The sequence below is a fragment of the Emydura macquarii genome, unplaced genomic scaffold (assembly GCF_026122565.2).
Source record: "Emydura macquarii macquarii isolate MOO-44397 ecotype Brisbane River unplaced genomic scaffold, CSIRO-AGI_Emac_v2 contig_554, whole genome shotgun sequence".
NCBI lineage: Eukaryota > Metazoa > Chordata > Testudines > Chelidae > Emydura > Emydura macquarii.
The window spans coordinates 7813521-7828072 of NW_027130691.1; the positions used below are offsets into that span (position 1 = coordinate 7813521).

The 14552-nt window shown below is 53.4% G+C and overlaps 1 protein-coding gene across 30 annotated transcripts in view; it reads right to left on the reverse strand.

Moving 5' to 3' along the window:
• Window positions 1–267: 267 nt before the first annotated feature.
• The window catches only part of NCOR2 (nuclear receptor corepressor 2), a 373900-nt gene continuing 359615 nt past the window's right edge, over window positions 268–14552 (reverse strand). For 13 of the 30 annotated variants that reach the window (XM_067539728.1, XM_067539710.1, XM_067539727.1 and 10 more), the window contains 6 exons: window positions 13215–13364; window positions 12101–12261; window positions 10161–10214; window positions 5108–5341; window positions 2243–2422; window positions 268–1660 (listed from right to left, as the gene is read on the reverse strand). In XM_067539728.1, the coding sequence (XP_067395829.1) occupies window positions 1485–1660; window positions 2243–2422; window positions 5108–5341; window positions 10161–10214; window positions 12101–12261; window positions 13215–13364 (955 nt within the window). In that variant the 3' untranslated portion in view covers window positions 268–1484. Of the gene's footprint in view, window positions 1661–2242; window positions 2423–5107; window positions 5342–10160; window positions 10215–11103; window positions 11142–12100; window positions 12262–13214; window positions 13365–14552 lie in introns of those variants that run through there. The other 17 variants (XM_067539729.1, XM_067539726.1, XM_067539712.1 and 14 more) reach the window with 7 other exon arrangements.

A 14552-nucleotide genomic window follows, 5' to 3' on the forward strand; every position in this document is an offset into this window, starting at 1 on the left:
TATTTTGTTCTTGAACCGTGTAACTGCAGATATGTTCCAACATCATGGAATGAAAAATAATATAAAGCAGAGCGTTGTGCATCAGAAAAATACAATACAAATGTTTTAAGGTTCTCACAAATCTGCTCCCACTGCAAACAAAAACATCGACAAGGTCTTCTGAAAGGCTCCCCTGAGATCTCAGTGCCGGAGAGTAAACCTCTGTAACGAGAATAAAATCCCTCTTGGCTTACGAGCAGTAGATGGAATAATGAGGAGGCCCTGCAGTTGTGGCAACATTTTTTTTTTAAACTAAGTTAATACATTCTACTGACTTACAGATAACTGTGATGGATCAACAAGACCTTTTTACATTTCCATACAATGGACAAACTCGTCAAATCTTGCACGCAACAACAGAACCTCTTTTCCAGGAGCCAAGACCAAAAGCTGCACGTAATACTGTTTTAAGTCCTTCCTCACATAAAACATCTTGACATAATTCACTGAAGGTATCAAAAATATACCCTGTAGACCAATACATCATTTACAATTGCTTTTTCTCACCATTCAGGAAACAATGCACTTAAAGCAACGGAGACCCTTCATCTGCAGATTAATGCACCACAATATGGGAAACTTCTTTTGATTACAATTTAAACCAAGGATTTCCTTCTCCGAAGGACTTTTTTTTTTTTTTTTTTTTTTAAATGGATCCTTAGTTTTCCTCCTTCCCTCAGTAATACTTATTTGTTTAAGCTTTTCCAGGGCCTGATCTGTTGAGGTGCTGCTGGGGAAGTAAACCCCAGGCAGAAGATGCCTGTAAGAAAAAACATCTAGAGCAGACCAGGAAGAACAAAATGGGGCCCTTTTTAATGGGGCCCTTTTGCTGATAATCGCTTGGAACAACCTGGAGGATGGGGAAGGGCAGTCTAACCCTATTTCAAGTACTAGATAGCAGGCAACAAGGGTGTGCAGGCAGAGACTACACGCTGTGTGTGTGCATATGCACGCGCACGCGCACACACACTCACACAGGATATGCACAGACACCCAAGCACCCTCACTGTCCTCCCAACATGGGTTTCCTCGTTCTCACCAAATCTAGAGAGTAGAACTGGAGCACCAGCTGGTATCCCCTGAGTAAACAACTGGAATTCAGCAAGCGATTGCATCCTTTGGAACGTCTTCAGGTGGCGCCCTTCGTCCCTCCCACCACCCGGCACTCCCATCAGCTGTTCACAGACTGTATCCCAAGCTCTCAGCTCTTGCGTGAGGACACCAGTGCTGGAAAGAGAATTCGCCTGGGTGCCATCTCTCTGTCTTGTTTAAGGCTTTAGACTGAAGAGGATTCAGAAATTTCCTGATGTGAGAAATCGACCGATTGGAAAAGCGCTGTTTCTGCTTCTTTGCTTACAGCGCCATGGACTGACATGGTCGGAGTTCACCCTGGCCAGCTTGCTACCCACACGGTTGGTTTGTCCATTCTTCTCCCTCCCTTTCTTTCATTCACTGTCTGAAAGCGTTTCATACTGGGAACAGAGCAGGGGCTTGGGCTCCTCCTCCCAGGCGTGGTGCTGGCTGGCGGAGTTCCCTTGTGGAATGGACGCTGGCGGCGGGGCTGTCACCACGCCGGTTGGAAGCCTCATTGTCAGGGGATTGTACGGAAACGGTGTGGAACCTGGAGCAGGGCAGAAGGAAAGAAGAAACTCAACATGGTCCAAGAGATGATGCAGTGCAGGGACATTCATTCCCCAGCCCACCCCTCAGTCAGAGGTGAAAATCCACGCCACGGCCTTGTCAGAGAAGCCCCTTGCAATTCAGCACAATGGAAGAGCATCAGGGCCTGTAGGCAGGAGTGAGATGAACTGGCACAGCTGCATGGGGGCTCAGGGCAGAAGCAGCAGGGGGTGCTGTAGATCAGGGATGGCAAAGGGTATTTGCAGGACAGGACTGCGATGAACTGGCAGGGCTGCGTGGGGAAGCCTGCATACTACCTCAGTGGACTGGGAACTTTAGGCTCTGGTACCAGCTCCAGGTGCATAACATGCATGGCTGGTACTACCGGCTCCTCTGCTTTCATGGTCATCCCACTCTCTCTGTTCAAGTTTCTCACTCCCAGGGTACAATACCCAGGAACGTCCCTAACAGGACAAGTCGGCTGATGCTGACCTGGGTGTTTGTCTGGGGCGGTAATCTCCTCCCACTCCCCCCACCGGACAGAGTGCAGACCCAACGCTCCCAGGCGGCAGCGCTAGGATACCTGCGGATGAAGGCCTGTCCTCCCAGACTCGATTGGTTAGAGGTGTCCTCCTGTTACAGTCCCCCTCTGAATGAACGGAAGAAACAGACGGTGGTCTCTCTCCGGAGGACAGGCCTGGTGCTGGAGACTTGGCCTTGCGGCTGTTGGATCTGGCAGTAATCTTTGGCTTCCCTCCTCCTCCTGCAAAGAGAAGCACCCTGCTTTTCAAACTGCTTGCTGGAAAGGTACGCCGCATGGCCAAGGCTGCAAAAGCGACGCATGATTTTGGGTGCCTGACTAGAGATGCCTTCAAGGAGCCTGGCTTTGAAAAGGCGGGTGCTCAGCACCTCTTCAAGGTCTGGCCCCTTTCAGGTGTCTCCGGTTGAGTCCCCAGCATCAGTAGGAGCTTCGTCTACGTCTCTCGGACGTTCAGAACGGCCCTTGCCGTCTACAGGTATGACTGGAGGCAGACGTCTCAGCGGGGAATGGTACAGAGCAGAGTTCTCAGCATTCCCCAGCCAGCCAGGTTTTTCCAAGCTACCCGAGTGCACCAGTAATTCAGGGTGGTCCACCAGCAAACTCCCTTCACTAAACGGCCCAATGACTGCCAGGCCCTCTGCTGGAACCAAGAAGTTACTGCAGCGGCAACGGAAAGGCTCAAAGGGCCGAAGGCTTCCCTGATTTACACCCTCCCACTGCCTCGTTGGCTCAACGGCGCCAGTCTCCTCACTGAGCTCCCCTGCTCCCATGAACAAGCTGCAGCAGCTTGTGCCCAGCGCAGGGGCTGCGCCCCTGGGGCGCTGAAGGAGGGTGGGCTGGTGAAGCGTGTCTGCCGGCTGGCCTGGCTGGCTTTCTGCGAGGGACTGAGGAGCTCTGCACTGATACCTAAAACCCGGGGCCATGGGCCTGCAGTAGGAGCGGGAGTGTGAGAGAGAAGCTGGAGACACCCTCGCGCTCCTACTCCCTCCCTAGACAACCCGAACGCAGGGTCGCCCGGGGGGAGGGCACCAGGGGACTCTGCCCCCCAGACCTCCCCACTGAAGATGGCCCCCGGGCCCATGGGATTTCAGGGAGTGGCTCTACGACCGGGGGCCCAGGGTGCAACACCACTCACTCAACCCTCGCTGATGGAGGGGCAGGCGGGCTGAAGCTGAGCAGTGCTGTGACCCCTCCCCCCCCCCCCCCCCGGTGCACCAGGTCCCAACGCTCAGAGCTGGGCCCAGCCCCACGGGACAGGAGCTGCTGCTGTGGGGGGAATGCGGGGCGGGCTCGTTCTGCAATCCCCCACCCCCGAGCCCCCTTCGTCTCCATGGTAACTGTGTTTGGAAGGATGGGGAGGGTCTTGGTTTCAGATTTTGCCCCAGGGCACTTTTCTGGTGACCTGCCAGTGGAGACAATGCTGGTTAAGGCAGTTCTCCCACTCAGGCCCATCCCCTGCCGTGACTCAGTGCTTCTGTAACGGGAGCGTCACCTCCATAACCCCTGGGGATGGCAAATCTCACACTATTGGGGGGATGACAGACTCTCCCCCCCCCCCCCCCCCGCCCTGCCTGCATTTCTGATTTTACCCGCCTCTGCGTCTCCTAGTGGGACGGGAGATTCATGGCAACAACTGTCCCTGGAGCTGTACAACGGCCCAACCTGGACGCCAGGGGCAATTCCTTGCATTTCACCTGCTTCGCAGGTTTGCAAGCCACATTCTCGCACCCTGGGCCACCCGATTCCTGGCCTGGGGTGGGAGGAGCAGTGTCTACGCCTTCTGGCCTCAGCAGGGATGTGCCCCTCCCCTGGTTTCGGAAGGTTTTGCCTTATCCTGCCATTCTCAGCTGCCGTAAGGCTTCCCTCCCATTCCAAATGCCCCCATCTGCTCACCCCACCCAGCTGGGAGTGCCCCAGCCGCGGCTGCCTTTGAGGCTGTCATTGGCACCCCTCCACTAGCGACGCCAGCTGTCTTCTAGAGCCGAGTGACAGATACATCACCAGGCCTTTGCGACGGCTGACAGGGGGGCAGGCAATACTGACAGCTAAAGAAACACTTGGAGCCGGTCTAGAGCCGGGGTTAACAATCAACCCGGCTGAGGGCGGGTGAATACTCCCCCGGCGGGTACAGCTATTCCCCATGAGAGAGCAGCAGATGGGAAGTTAACCCTGAGCCCAGCTGGGCTTTCTCCCCAGCGGCTCACCCTGCTGCCATCCGACTGCGGTCACTTCTCTTGGCACTATGGGTCACACACAGCCCTGCCCCCCCATCTAGGGACACCCGGGCTGGAGGGGAATGGAAACCTTGGTGCCTCTTTATTTCCAGTGCTCAAAATGTCCCTTCCTGATCCCTGAACCTAGGTTTGTGTGTGTTTTAAAGGACTGGTTTTATTCAGGGATCATTCTACTGAGAGGAGCACGGATTTCTTACTGGGTTTTTCGGGGCCATACGATCTCAGGCCCTGATTCAGCAAAGCACTAAGAACTTGATTTCTATCAGGCGTTTTAACTGAAGCCAATGGCGTCTTAAGCAAATCAAAAAGCTTTGCTCAGCGGGGGGGAGCTTAATGGCCTTGCTGAATCAGGATTTTAGCTCGGGCCGGGGATTTGTTTTAAATGAACATTTCTCGGCCGGGTTTTTCAGCTTCATGTCTTTTTTTTTTTTTTTTTTTTTTTAATAAACCTTCACATCATCGGAAGAAAAGGAAATTAAACAAGGAAAAGAGCCCGCTCAGTGTTTTAGAGAAAAGCGACAGCGCCTTTCAGACCACGACGTTCAAATAAAAGATTCCAGGATTAATCAGCAAATTCACAAAGCTCGAAGGGAAAACACAAAACAAAGAGGATAAAAAAAAAAAAAAGAATTAATCACACTGAGAAACGGCAAAGGCGGAAAGGGCTGCAGACCTGGCAAGGAGAGCGTGTCGTCATTCCGTCCGTCAGCAGCGGTTATGGGCATAGCAGCGGGCACGCTTGCACTGGCATTCAGAGAGTTAAAAGCATTGGCATTGGCACTGAGAGGTGAGCGCTCTTCCCACTGCTCGTCATATTTACCCATTAGGGCCTTCCTAATTATTGCCTCCAACCCCATGTTGGTACTGGAATTTTCTTGAACCGACTGGCTTCTACAACTGATTAGCCCTGGGAGACATGGAAAGGGGAAGAAGAGGTGAGGGGTGGGAGATGGGTTGGGGGGAACCAAATAAGAAGAAATTGGGGGGGGGGGAAGGGGGAAGAAAGGAGAAAAGGGAGAAGGGAAGAAACAAACAGTCAGCACATTCTTGCAAAGCAACCAAACTTGTCATATTGTCTTTAAGCTCTGCAGTGCACTCCTTCCCCCCGCCCCGCCCCGGGGCTCGGCAGGTGCTGGGGGGAAGAAAACTACTCGCTGAGTGAGGAAGGGTCTGGGCTGTGTGAGTGATTGTCAATAAAAAAATTCAACTGAGGCCCCAACGTCTCAACGGCTGAGGAGTGGACAATGGAGCTGCGGGCGGCGGGGCAGGGTTCCTGCGACGGGCCGTGCGTGCGGCCCAGGAACCGCCTGCTGGGGAATCGGCCTAGCTCTCCTGTGGGGTTGTCCTCTACTGGGTGTGTGGGAGAGAAGCAAAAGGGAGGCCAAGAGGAGAGAATCCTCTGCTCCCTCCGCGGGCTGTTTAATTCCTTCCCGGCCTCCCAAACCACGTCTTGTCCGGATTCCCCTCTGCCCACGGGGCCAAGACTCCCACGGCTGCAGGTCAAATGTCATTAGGAAACAGGATGCAGAATGTCTGAGTGATTGTGAGACATCAGAAGCCATGCAGTTATGGTGCAGCGCTGCACGGAACGGGAGGGCATTCGCTCAGCCATCTGACCCACCTCCCCAGCGCGTCAGTTACAGGAAACAAGCACGGGCAAAAACTTACAGAGTCAAAATACAGGCATGAAAATAAGAGTCCACATTTCCTTACTCCCCACTCTGGCGCTGGCGGACGCCTCTCCCTGCCCCAGGCTCATTCCCCTCCTCGTACCTTTCGCTTCCCCTCCGCAGAAGCGGGGGGGCCCCTCACACCTTCATTCTTCCCCCTGCCCAGCTCAGTGCACACGCTCTGGGGCTAGCCTCCAAAACCCACCTTAACTTCTGAGCGTTTGCCTTGATCCTTCGCTTCGCTCCAGCAAACCCCCTTTAACCAGAGGGGGCTGCTTCTAGAATCTCTTCCCTACAACACTTCCCATCCCACACCCTAGATCCTTCTGACAGGCAACCCCCTTCTTCCCCCCCGGTCACAGCTAAAGGGTTCCACCTGGCTTGGCTGCCAGGATGAATCCACTTAACCACTGCGCAGGGTCCAAAAGTGGCTCTTTTGTCACCTCCTCCCCCAACAGCAGCTCTGATTGGGAAGCTTTTCCAAGGCAGATAACACCATTCGCAGCAGCCTCTGCCATGCTCAGATACCACAGAAACTTACTGAGCTCTTGGATCACACAAAAAGGGGGGACAGGGACACACGATAGGCATGGTGCTAACTCCCCCGCATACAGCAACGGGGAAGCCATGGTTGATGTCTCCCTCTCAGTCAAACGGTGGAGACTGGGGGACAGTGCAGCCAGAACAGCAGAGCTCATTTTTTGTCCCTGTAAAGTTTAACCATTCTAGGCATTGTCCAAAAAGAACAGTCCTGGAGTAACAGCCCTGAAGTCCATGTTCTCCGCTAAGAGGGCCATGTCGCTGTACGTTTTGGCTTGATAGAGAGAGCAAATGGAGACTTCTATGATAGATCCGTCTGTCTGGCTCATGAAGCGTGCTCTATAGCAATGCACGTACATACAGCGCACTTCGGCTGAGGGGCTTAGTGTGCACCACAGCTAGGAAGTGAGCCTCCCAACTCCCTTGGGAAGTAAGCATTGATTGTGCCCATTGCACAGAGGGGGAAATGGAGGCCCAGCAAGTCAAAGTGACTTGCCAAGGTCATCTAGCAAGTCCGTGGCAGAGCTGGGATGAGAACTTAGGAGCCCCCCACAGCTGCTCTCTGTCCTATTCCAGCTCCTGTAACTCCAGCACTGATCTCTCTTTGGAAACTCACTAGACGAGGCCTTGATTAAATCCTGCAGCGCTTTACGTAGTTATTTATACACGGTGTGACTAAAGAAGCCTCTAGAGAGACCAGCCCTGCTCCAGGACCTTTGGTATTTGAAGAGATACACAGCTGAGCGGCTAGCCTGTTACAGAGGCAGACCCTTGGGGCTGCAACTGAAACCCGAGCCTGCACCCCTAGGGGTGCGCTGACGACCCTTGAGAGGCCGGCCCTGCGGTCACTGATTCCCCTCAGCTGAAGGGACAGGATTCTGGAACCCCCCCCCCCGAGCTGGCTGCACTCTCAGTGGGGAGGGAAGGGGTGTCGATGTCCAGGGCTCCGCTCTGGTCGCTCTGGAGCATAACAGTGACGCCGGCAGCACCCTCAACTCCTTCTCGTGTGGCATCGGAGGGCTTGGAGAAGGAGACACAGACATACACGCCGAGCTAGGAGCCCTGGACTCTGCTCTGCGTTACCCCGCCGTGCTCCCGTCAGCGGGGCTCACACACAGGAGTGCCGTCCCGCCGCGTCCAGAGCCATCTTTCTGCATGAAGGGAGCAAAGCTCATTTTTGCACGAGCTCCTTGTCATTCAACGGCACACGCCTGCGGGGGGCTCTGGGCCTGTGGCGACGCAGACTGAGGCCAAGGAGAGCCCACGGAGGGCCAAAGGGGACCTCGCTTCTAAAAAGCCCAGGCTGTCCCCTGTGGCTGCCACAGGATCTCCACCATCACCCCGTCAGTAACAAGGTGGCCCCTCTGCTCCCATGAGGGAATCTCCACTGGCTCATCGATGGAAATGGTGATTCTCGGTGGAGGCGCTGTTCTCCTCCTATGAACCTGACCAGCCCCATTCACTCCTCAAGTCTTCTCGCAGGCTCAGCTCTCCACGGCTGACCGCTGTGCCGTGCTCTGCAGGACCACCGCGCTCCCACAGCATGTGGCATGACCTTCCAGTCCTGCTCTTCCGACTTGCCACCCTCCCTTCATTTAAATCTATCTGCAGCCATCTCACTTCTGGAGCTTTTTGGGCACTATAATGTCCCCCCCTGTGCCTGTCGCTTAGACTTAAGCTCTTCAGGGCAGTGACATTCTTTACTGTTGTGGCGCGTACAGCGCCTTGCACAGTGCCAGGGATTAACAAGTACTAACTTAGCATAGCATGTACGGCTTTCCATGAGGGCTTTGGTAGCAAAGGTCAGGCCCTTGAATGGTGCTACAATCCCATCTCAAAGCTCAGGAGAGGCTGCCCGTGGTTCCCAGCAGACTTCCTGTTGTTTCATTTTCCCAGACACGTGTCTTGCTGAAAGCAAAAGGTCCCACGTGTCTAACCCGTTCGGTGGCAGGGTGGTGCCCCAGGCTTTAGCCAGAGGACACTCGATCAAGCACGCTGGCTTGTTAATACTCGTTGAAGGGACACATGCCGGACAAAGCAATAATCCTCTGAGCCCATAGGGTGGGAGAGATACAGAAGATGGGCTCAGATATTGGTTCCTATACAGCCAAAAAAAACCCATTACTCTGAAACTAAGAGGCCTTCAGGCTTAAAGCCTAGATCAGTAACAATCTCAGCTTCACACTTTCCACCTTGGTAGGTGGCAAAAGCAACCAACTGTGACTACTATGTCTAGCTATACATTTGTGCCTCCTAGCAATTGCTAGGTGTCTCCTGTTGTACACGGCACTAACCAGCATGCTGATGCAGATGCACAACTATTCCAGGACTCTCTCTGTAGGTGGGAGGTATTTTATTATCAACTCCCCAAATGCCTTGACGGCGCCACTTCTCGGGGCCAGGGCTATAGGACAATCCACCCAAAGATAGCCAACGTGCTAGAGACCAGTATGAAGTTAGGGCTCCGCCCGACAGCATCCAGTGTGCAGTGAACTCAGATACCTCCTGGAAATTCCAAGGGTACTAGTTCCTCACTAACATCCAGGAGAGATCCTGTCTACGGAGCAAGGGGAGACTATTCCCCCTCTTGGAAACCAGGGAGCAAAGGATTATCTACAACTCACTTCAAAACGGCCCCAGGCCTCTCTCTTCCTGACACAAGAGAGAAAGAAATTGAGTGGTATCATCAATATCCACAACTCTCCCTTGTGTAGGAGGCGTGGTGATAGACTGGGATGGAGGTCGCCAGTCACCTGCATGGTTCCTCCAGAAGGGGGAAGAGAATGGGACAAGCGAGACAACTCAGGCTGTGAAAAAAGGCCATACATGGTTACATTTCACAAAGAGGGGCCTTCTCCAGGGACCGGAGAGCTTGAGCGCCAGCCATCCCAGCTCCCTGGATAACCTCTTCTCGCTCTGCTCCAGGTCCTACCTGGCCACCTCCTCGCGTTTCACATTCAGAGATTCCAAAGCCAGATGGGACCGGCGTGATCATTGAGTCTGACCTCCCGCCTAGCGCACGCCAAAGAGCCTCACCCACCGATTCCTGCATCCAGCCCATCATTTACCATTGGGCTAAAGCATGCTGGACCCTCTCCCTCGGATTCCAGCTCCAGCCTTCCCATTTGGCAGCTCCTCCATGAACATTGGCTCTGTCACTTCACACCTCGCTGCCAGCCCTCTCGCAGTAGGAGTCCATTTAAAGAAACTGGTTCCCGACAGCCTCCTCCCTGCTCACGTCACGTGGTCTCCACCCAACCCGACAGACCCCGGCCTGCTGTACAATCTGGAGGCTTTGCAAGGGCGAGGCTGTGGTAGCCTGCAGCACAACAGAGCAGCTTCCAAAGCAGGGGAGGGCAGTACATATTCCCAGCCTCCCATCTTTCAGACCAAGAACATACTGTATCTTATTGCAATAAACACCAGAACCAGCTGGACCTCCTCTTCTCAGGCTGTGAATTCTGCGTGGTGCATGGGAGAGTATGACATACAATAAAGATATATCGGGACCGTTACCTGCTCCGGTAATTGCTGGCATGTTGAAAATCTCTGTCCCAGGCTGTCCAACATCTGGAGGAAAACAAAGCAGTCTCTCAGTATGAACTGCAGCACGCTCATTACTGCAGCTTTTCCTTCCTGACACATCAATTCCATCCTAAACTCCAAAGGATCATGGGATACGCAGGTTGAGGCCTGGCACCCGTATTACATCACCCACACTGACAAAATCCCAGGCCAAGCCCAAGCTGCCGGGGGGGGGGGGGGGGGGGGGGAGGGGGGGATGATGGTTTGGGACTAGAAAGCATTCTCTCTGTTTTCAAAGCAACGCTACCCCCGGACACGTAACTCTAAAATAATGAGCAAGCCCTGGCCATTCCCATCAACGTCAGAGGTGCTCAAAGTGTGGCCCATGGACTATCAGTGGCCTGGAACGCCTTTCCAGGTGGCTTGATATGCCAGGAGTGGCGCTTTGGGAAGTTGGATGCATGGGAGAATGCTGCTTTCACCAAGTGGACCAGAGACCGAAATAGGCAACCACAGGTGCAGGTCTAACCATACCCACATAATGCAGCAGGGCGCCAGAGAGTCACACTCACGCCCCCAAGTGCAATCCCATCTCCCTCTACCCAAGATCCTGCCCTCCATGAGGTAAACCCCGGGGTACAAAACCCAGAGCTTGCCCGTGGTGCTTGCAAAACTCAATCCCCCATTACCCAAGAACAATTTCTGTCCATACATTCAGTGAGGGGGAAATACTACATCAATATTTTCACTCTTAGCTGAGCTGTTTGACTTGGGTGTCGCTTTCCTTAGAATAACAGCGTTTCTCATCAAACACAAGGCGTTTCCGATTTCTGTATATTTTCCCCTGATAAGGAAGCGAGTGGAAGGTCACTCAGTTCAGCCACACGTCCCCCAAGGGACATAACAATAGGGTTGGATCATAGTAACAGCCTACCCAGGACGAGACAGATCGGTCCTTCTTATCCAATGCAGCTGTTGTAAGATGGATTCAAACTGAATTAGTATTGACTGTATAATGCTGAGCTCAATTCAATTATGATCCTATCTACTCCATTAGGGGTTAATGAACGAATGGGAGGAATTTGGAATACAAGTCAGCCTGGGTGTTTTTTCAGAGCCGTGCCCACGCTGATGTCAGATCAAAGCAGCGCCCTGACAGATGCATCTTCAAGAGGCAGAATTCAGGCTGGCTGGACAGTCATTAAAACCATCAGCTGCTCTTAAGACACCTCTATTATCCACTTGTTAGTTCGTTGCTATTGAGGTCACTCAGTGCCGGTGACAGGCGCTGGACCGACAGCCCCACGGAAAGGCTAGGCAGAGTTTCTGTGAGGCACCGTCGGGATAGATCAGCCTCACAGATCACCGGCCGAGCTGCCAGCACTACCAGTGCTGCTTGCAGTGGTGAAAGGGTTCATTTGACCTAAGTGGCCATTGTGATACATCGACACACCCATCCTTAAGACCTCCAAGTCACCTGCCTTCCTATCTCTTTTCCCTACCAGCAGATCTCCCCGCCCAGCGTTGCTCTGTCTGTGCGGTGGGAAGACGCTGAATTAAGAGGTCTCCCAACACCTCACCCTAAGGAAGCCTGGCCGCTGCGCGTGCCCTCTGCTGTAGCACACAGGCACGGTACTCGAACCAGCAGAGGCACAGGATGTGCTTATGAATCTGTATTTAAAAATACACCACCGCATGGATGGAGTAAGAGCCTGGGGTGGCGAATTCTCATCCCCAGCCCTGCAGAAGAAACTGGCTTCAGGTGCTCATGTCCGGCAGGCAGGCTCCTGCCCCTTTAAATCATGACAGCATCCAAGTCAGAAAGAGAGTTACTCTGGGATTCCCTCTCCTTTGTTTTTGCAGGGCACCTTTATCCCACCCCACCCCCTGCCGGCAGCTGCCGTGTTAAAGCCCAAGCCTGGAGGCCTTACTGTACTCTGTCTCGCTCCTGTTGGTCGTGCCGAGTTTTTTGATGATCTCCTGCTTCTTGGATTTCACCATGGCGGAGTTGCTCTCGGTCAGTTTGCTGAAGAAGGCTGGGGGCTGGGTGTTGTTTCCTGGGGATTTGGAACCCATTCTGTGAAGCAAAAGGCTATCAGAAATGGTTGCAGAGTGTACGGTCTGTCTCTAGAGCCCCATCCCATTAGCTTCCCAATGCTTCGAACCTGCCCCACGCCACCCCGACACGGAGTTCCTAGCTTAGATTTAGGAGTCAGGTTGTTTTCAATCTGACACTGATCAAATGCCCCTAAATACAAGGTGGCTTATTTCTCCCCCCCCCGGAGACCCCAGACCATGAAACGTCTCTTAGCTGGGAGAGAAACATTTCTGGCCTAGATTGAACGGCCCCAACCAAATTCTCCTGAAATCGTCTCCCCTGGAAGCGAATTCTTTCTGCTCAGCCAGGCACTGGAGCAGGAAGACTACAGGGGAAGGCACCTTGGGAGGGACATGGGACAAGCCGCTCCCGCTCAGGGCGAGGATCTCTGAGCTGACGTGACAGGTGTGCCCCGATCTGCAGGAAAGAATTGCAGGGTGTCGGGATGCCTGAGTCTGCCTCCTGATGCTGCGTCTGCGTGTGACAAGTCACTCAGCTCAGCATATCACCCCGCAGCAGGGATCACATGCTTGGCGCAGAGGACTTGGGAGAGTTAACGAATTATGGAAGGCAAAGCCCTGCTCCCGGGCACTGGATGGCAGAGGTGGGAACTGCGGGAAAAGGCTGCAAAGCGAGTTAATCCCTCCCCCGTTATTTGGTGGCATTTCCAACCTCAGCAGCGACACGGAGGAAGACAGCTGGCAGGGCAGTCAGCTTAGCATGCCTCTGCAGGCCTGATCCAGAGCACTTAAGGGCAGGCAGTATAAAATGACAACAGGCTACCATTAAATGGGTGATCTTCCGTATCCTCTGGGGAATGGCCCAGCTCTGGCCCCAAAACGCTTGGTGTAGAACGCTCCCGGGAAGGAAGACCCCAGAGTATTACTCTGGGGCTGTAACCCCTGGCCAGGCAGGAAGGTTGCACATTCCTTTCCTCCTGGGGTTACCTTTGCTCTGGCTGTTCTCCTTCTCGGTACAAGATTGGGTACGCGGTGCTTCTCGCGTGCTCCGACTCTCCCACACCATCTGGTGGTGAGACGGGCTCAATGCAGTCGTCTGGTGCATTCCCTGCAGACGCTTTACTTTGCTCAGGAGATCTGAGGACGGAGCAGTGAGACGCTGTTACTCCCTTACAATACTCTTAACCTCTGCACGGGGAAGGGGCCAGAAGGGATTAAAACTCTTCTGCAAAGCAGAGTGGCTCGGAGAAGGGGGAACTAGCTGCCCCAGCCCCTAAAGTTACCTTTAAGATGCACGTTTGCTAAGAGCATGTAGCTTTGAACCACACAGCTATATCGGAAGCATTAAATTGAGACAGAGCTCATAGGCAGCTCATATGTAATCCTGCAATTGGCCCTAATACAGTTACGCTGCAGAAACAGAGGAACTAACCCTGGGACTTTATGGCTCAGATCAAGTGTCCTATCAGTACACCCTCTGTCCGGGGGCGATATCCTGCCTTTGGCATTTGCAATGAGCTGGGCCGCAGCTAAACTCCTGTAGAATGCGCCAGTCAAAGCTTTGGAGACACAGAGCAATTAACCCGGTGCCGATATGGATCTGCGGAGTCCAAAGAGTTAATGATCTTTTGCTACAGTGTTAACATATTGTGGCAATCTCTAGGACCACATACGACACTCCTGTGCCCTCCTAAAGCGCTAATATGGCTGGCTGCCTGGAAAGTACCAGGGCTTAAAACACCAGTTACCAAGGAATCTGCCAGTGACAAAGACAAAACAGGAGCTGTCAGGAGCTTTCTTTAGGTATTTTTTTTGTTCTCGTTATTTTTGCCTTGCTTTTTATTTTGTGTTTTTTTAGTACTGAACATGCTGCTTTCTCTTGCAACCCACGGGGCATCCTGCAGAAGAAATGCAGGGCTCTGCTGCTGAGTTACCCTAACATCAAGAGCTAAAACCCTGCATCAGAATGCTGCTATTTCTGGCCACTCATGCTGGCAAGTGGGTCCAATTAGCCCCAGTCCGAGCTCTGGGGGGAGCAGAGAGCATCTCTGGGGCAGAGGGAACTAGGTGCAGGGAGAGACAGGTCCTGCAGGGAAAAGCCCGAAGAACAGCCAGGTTCAGGAGGGTTAGGGTTCGGGGTTTGTCCACACTAGGAAAAAAGGCGTTTTTGAAAATGATGGTCACTAACTAACACGTTACAATCCCTGTGTGGTCTCGGGACAAGCTGTCACTTCAACATGCACCAGCTGGTCCATGTGAACCCCAGCGGGGAGCCTGGAACTCCCGGTGACGAGCTAAGCCGTGTCAAAACTACAACTTGCCCCG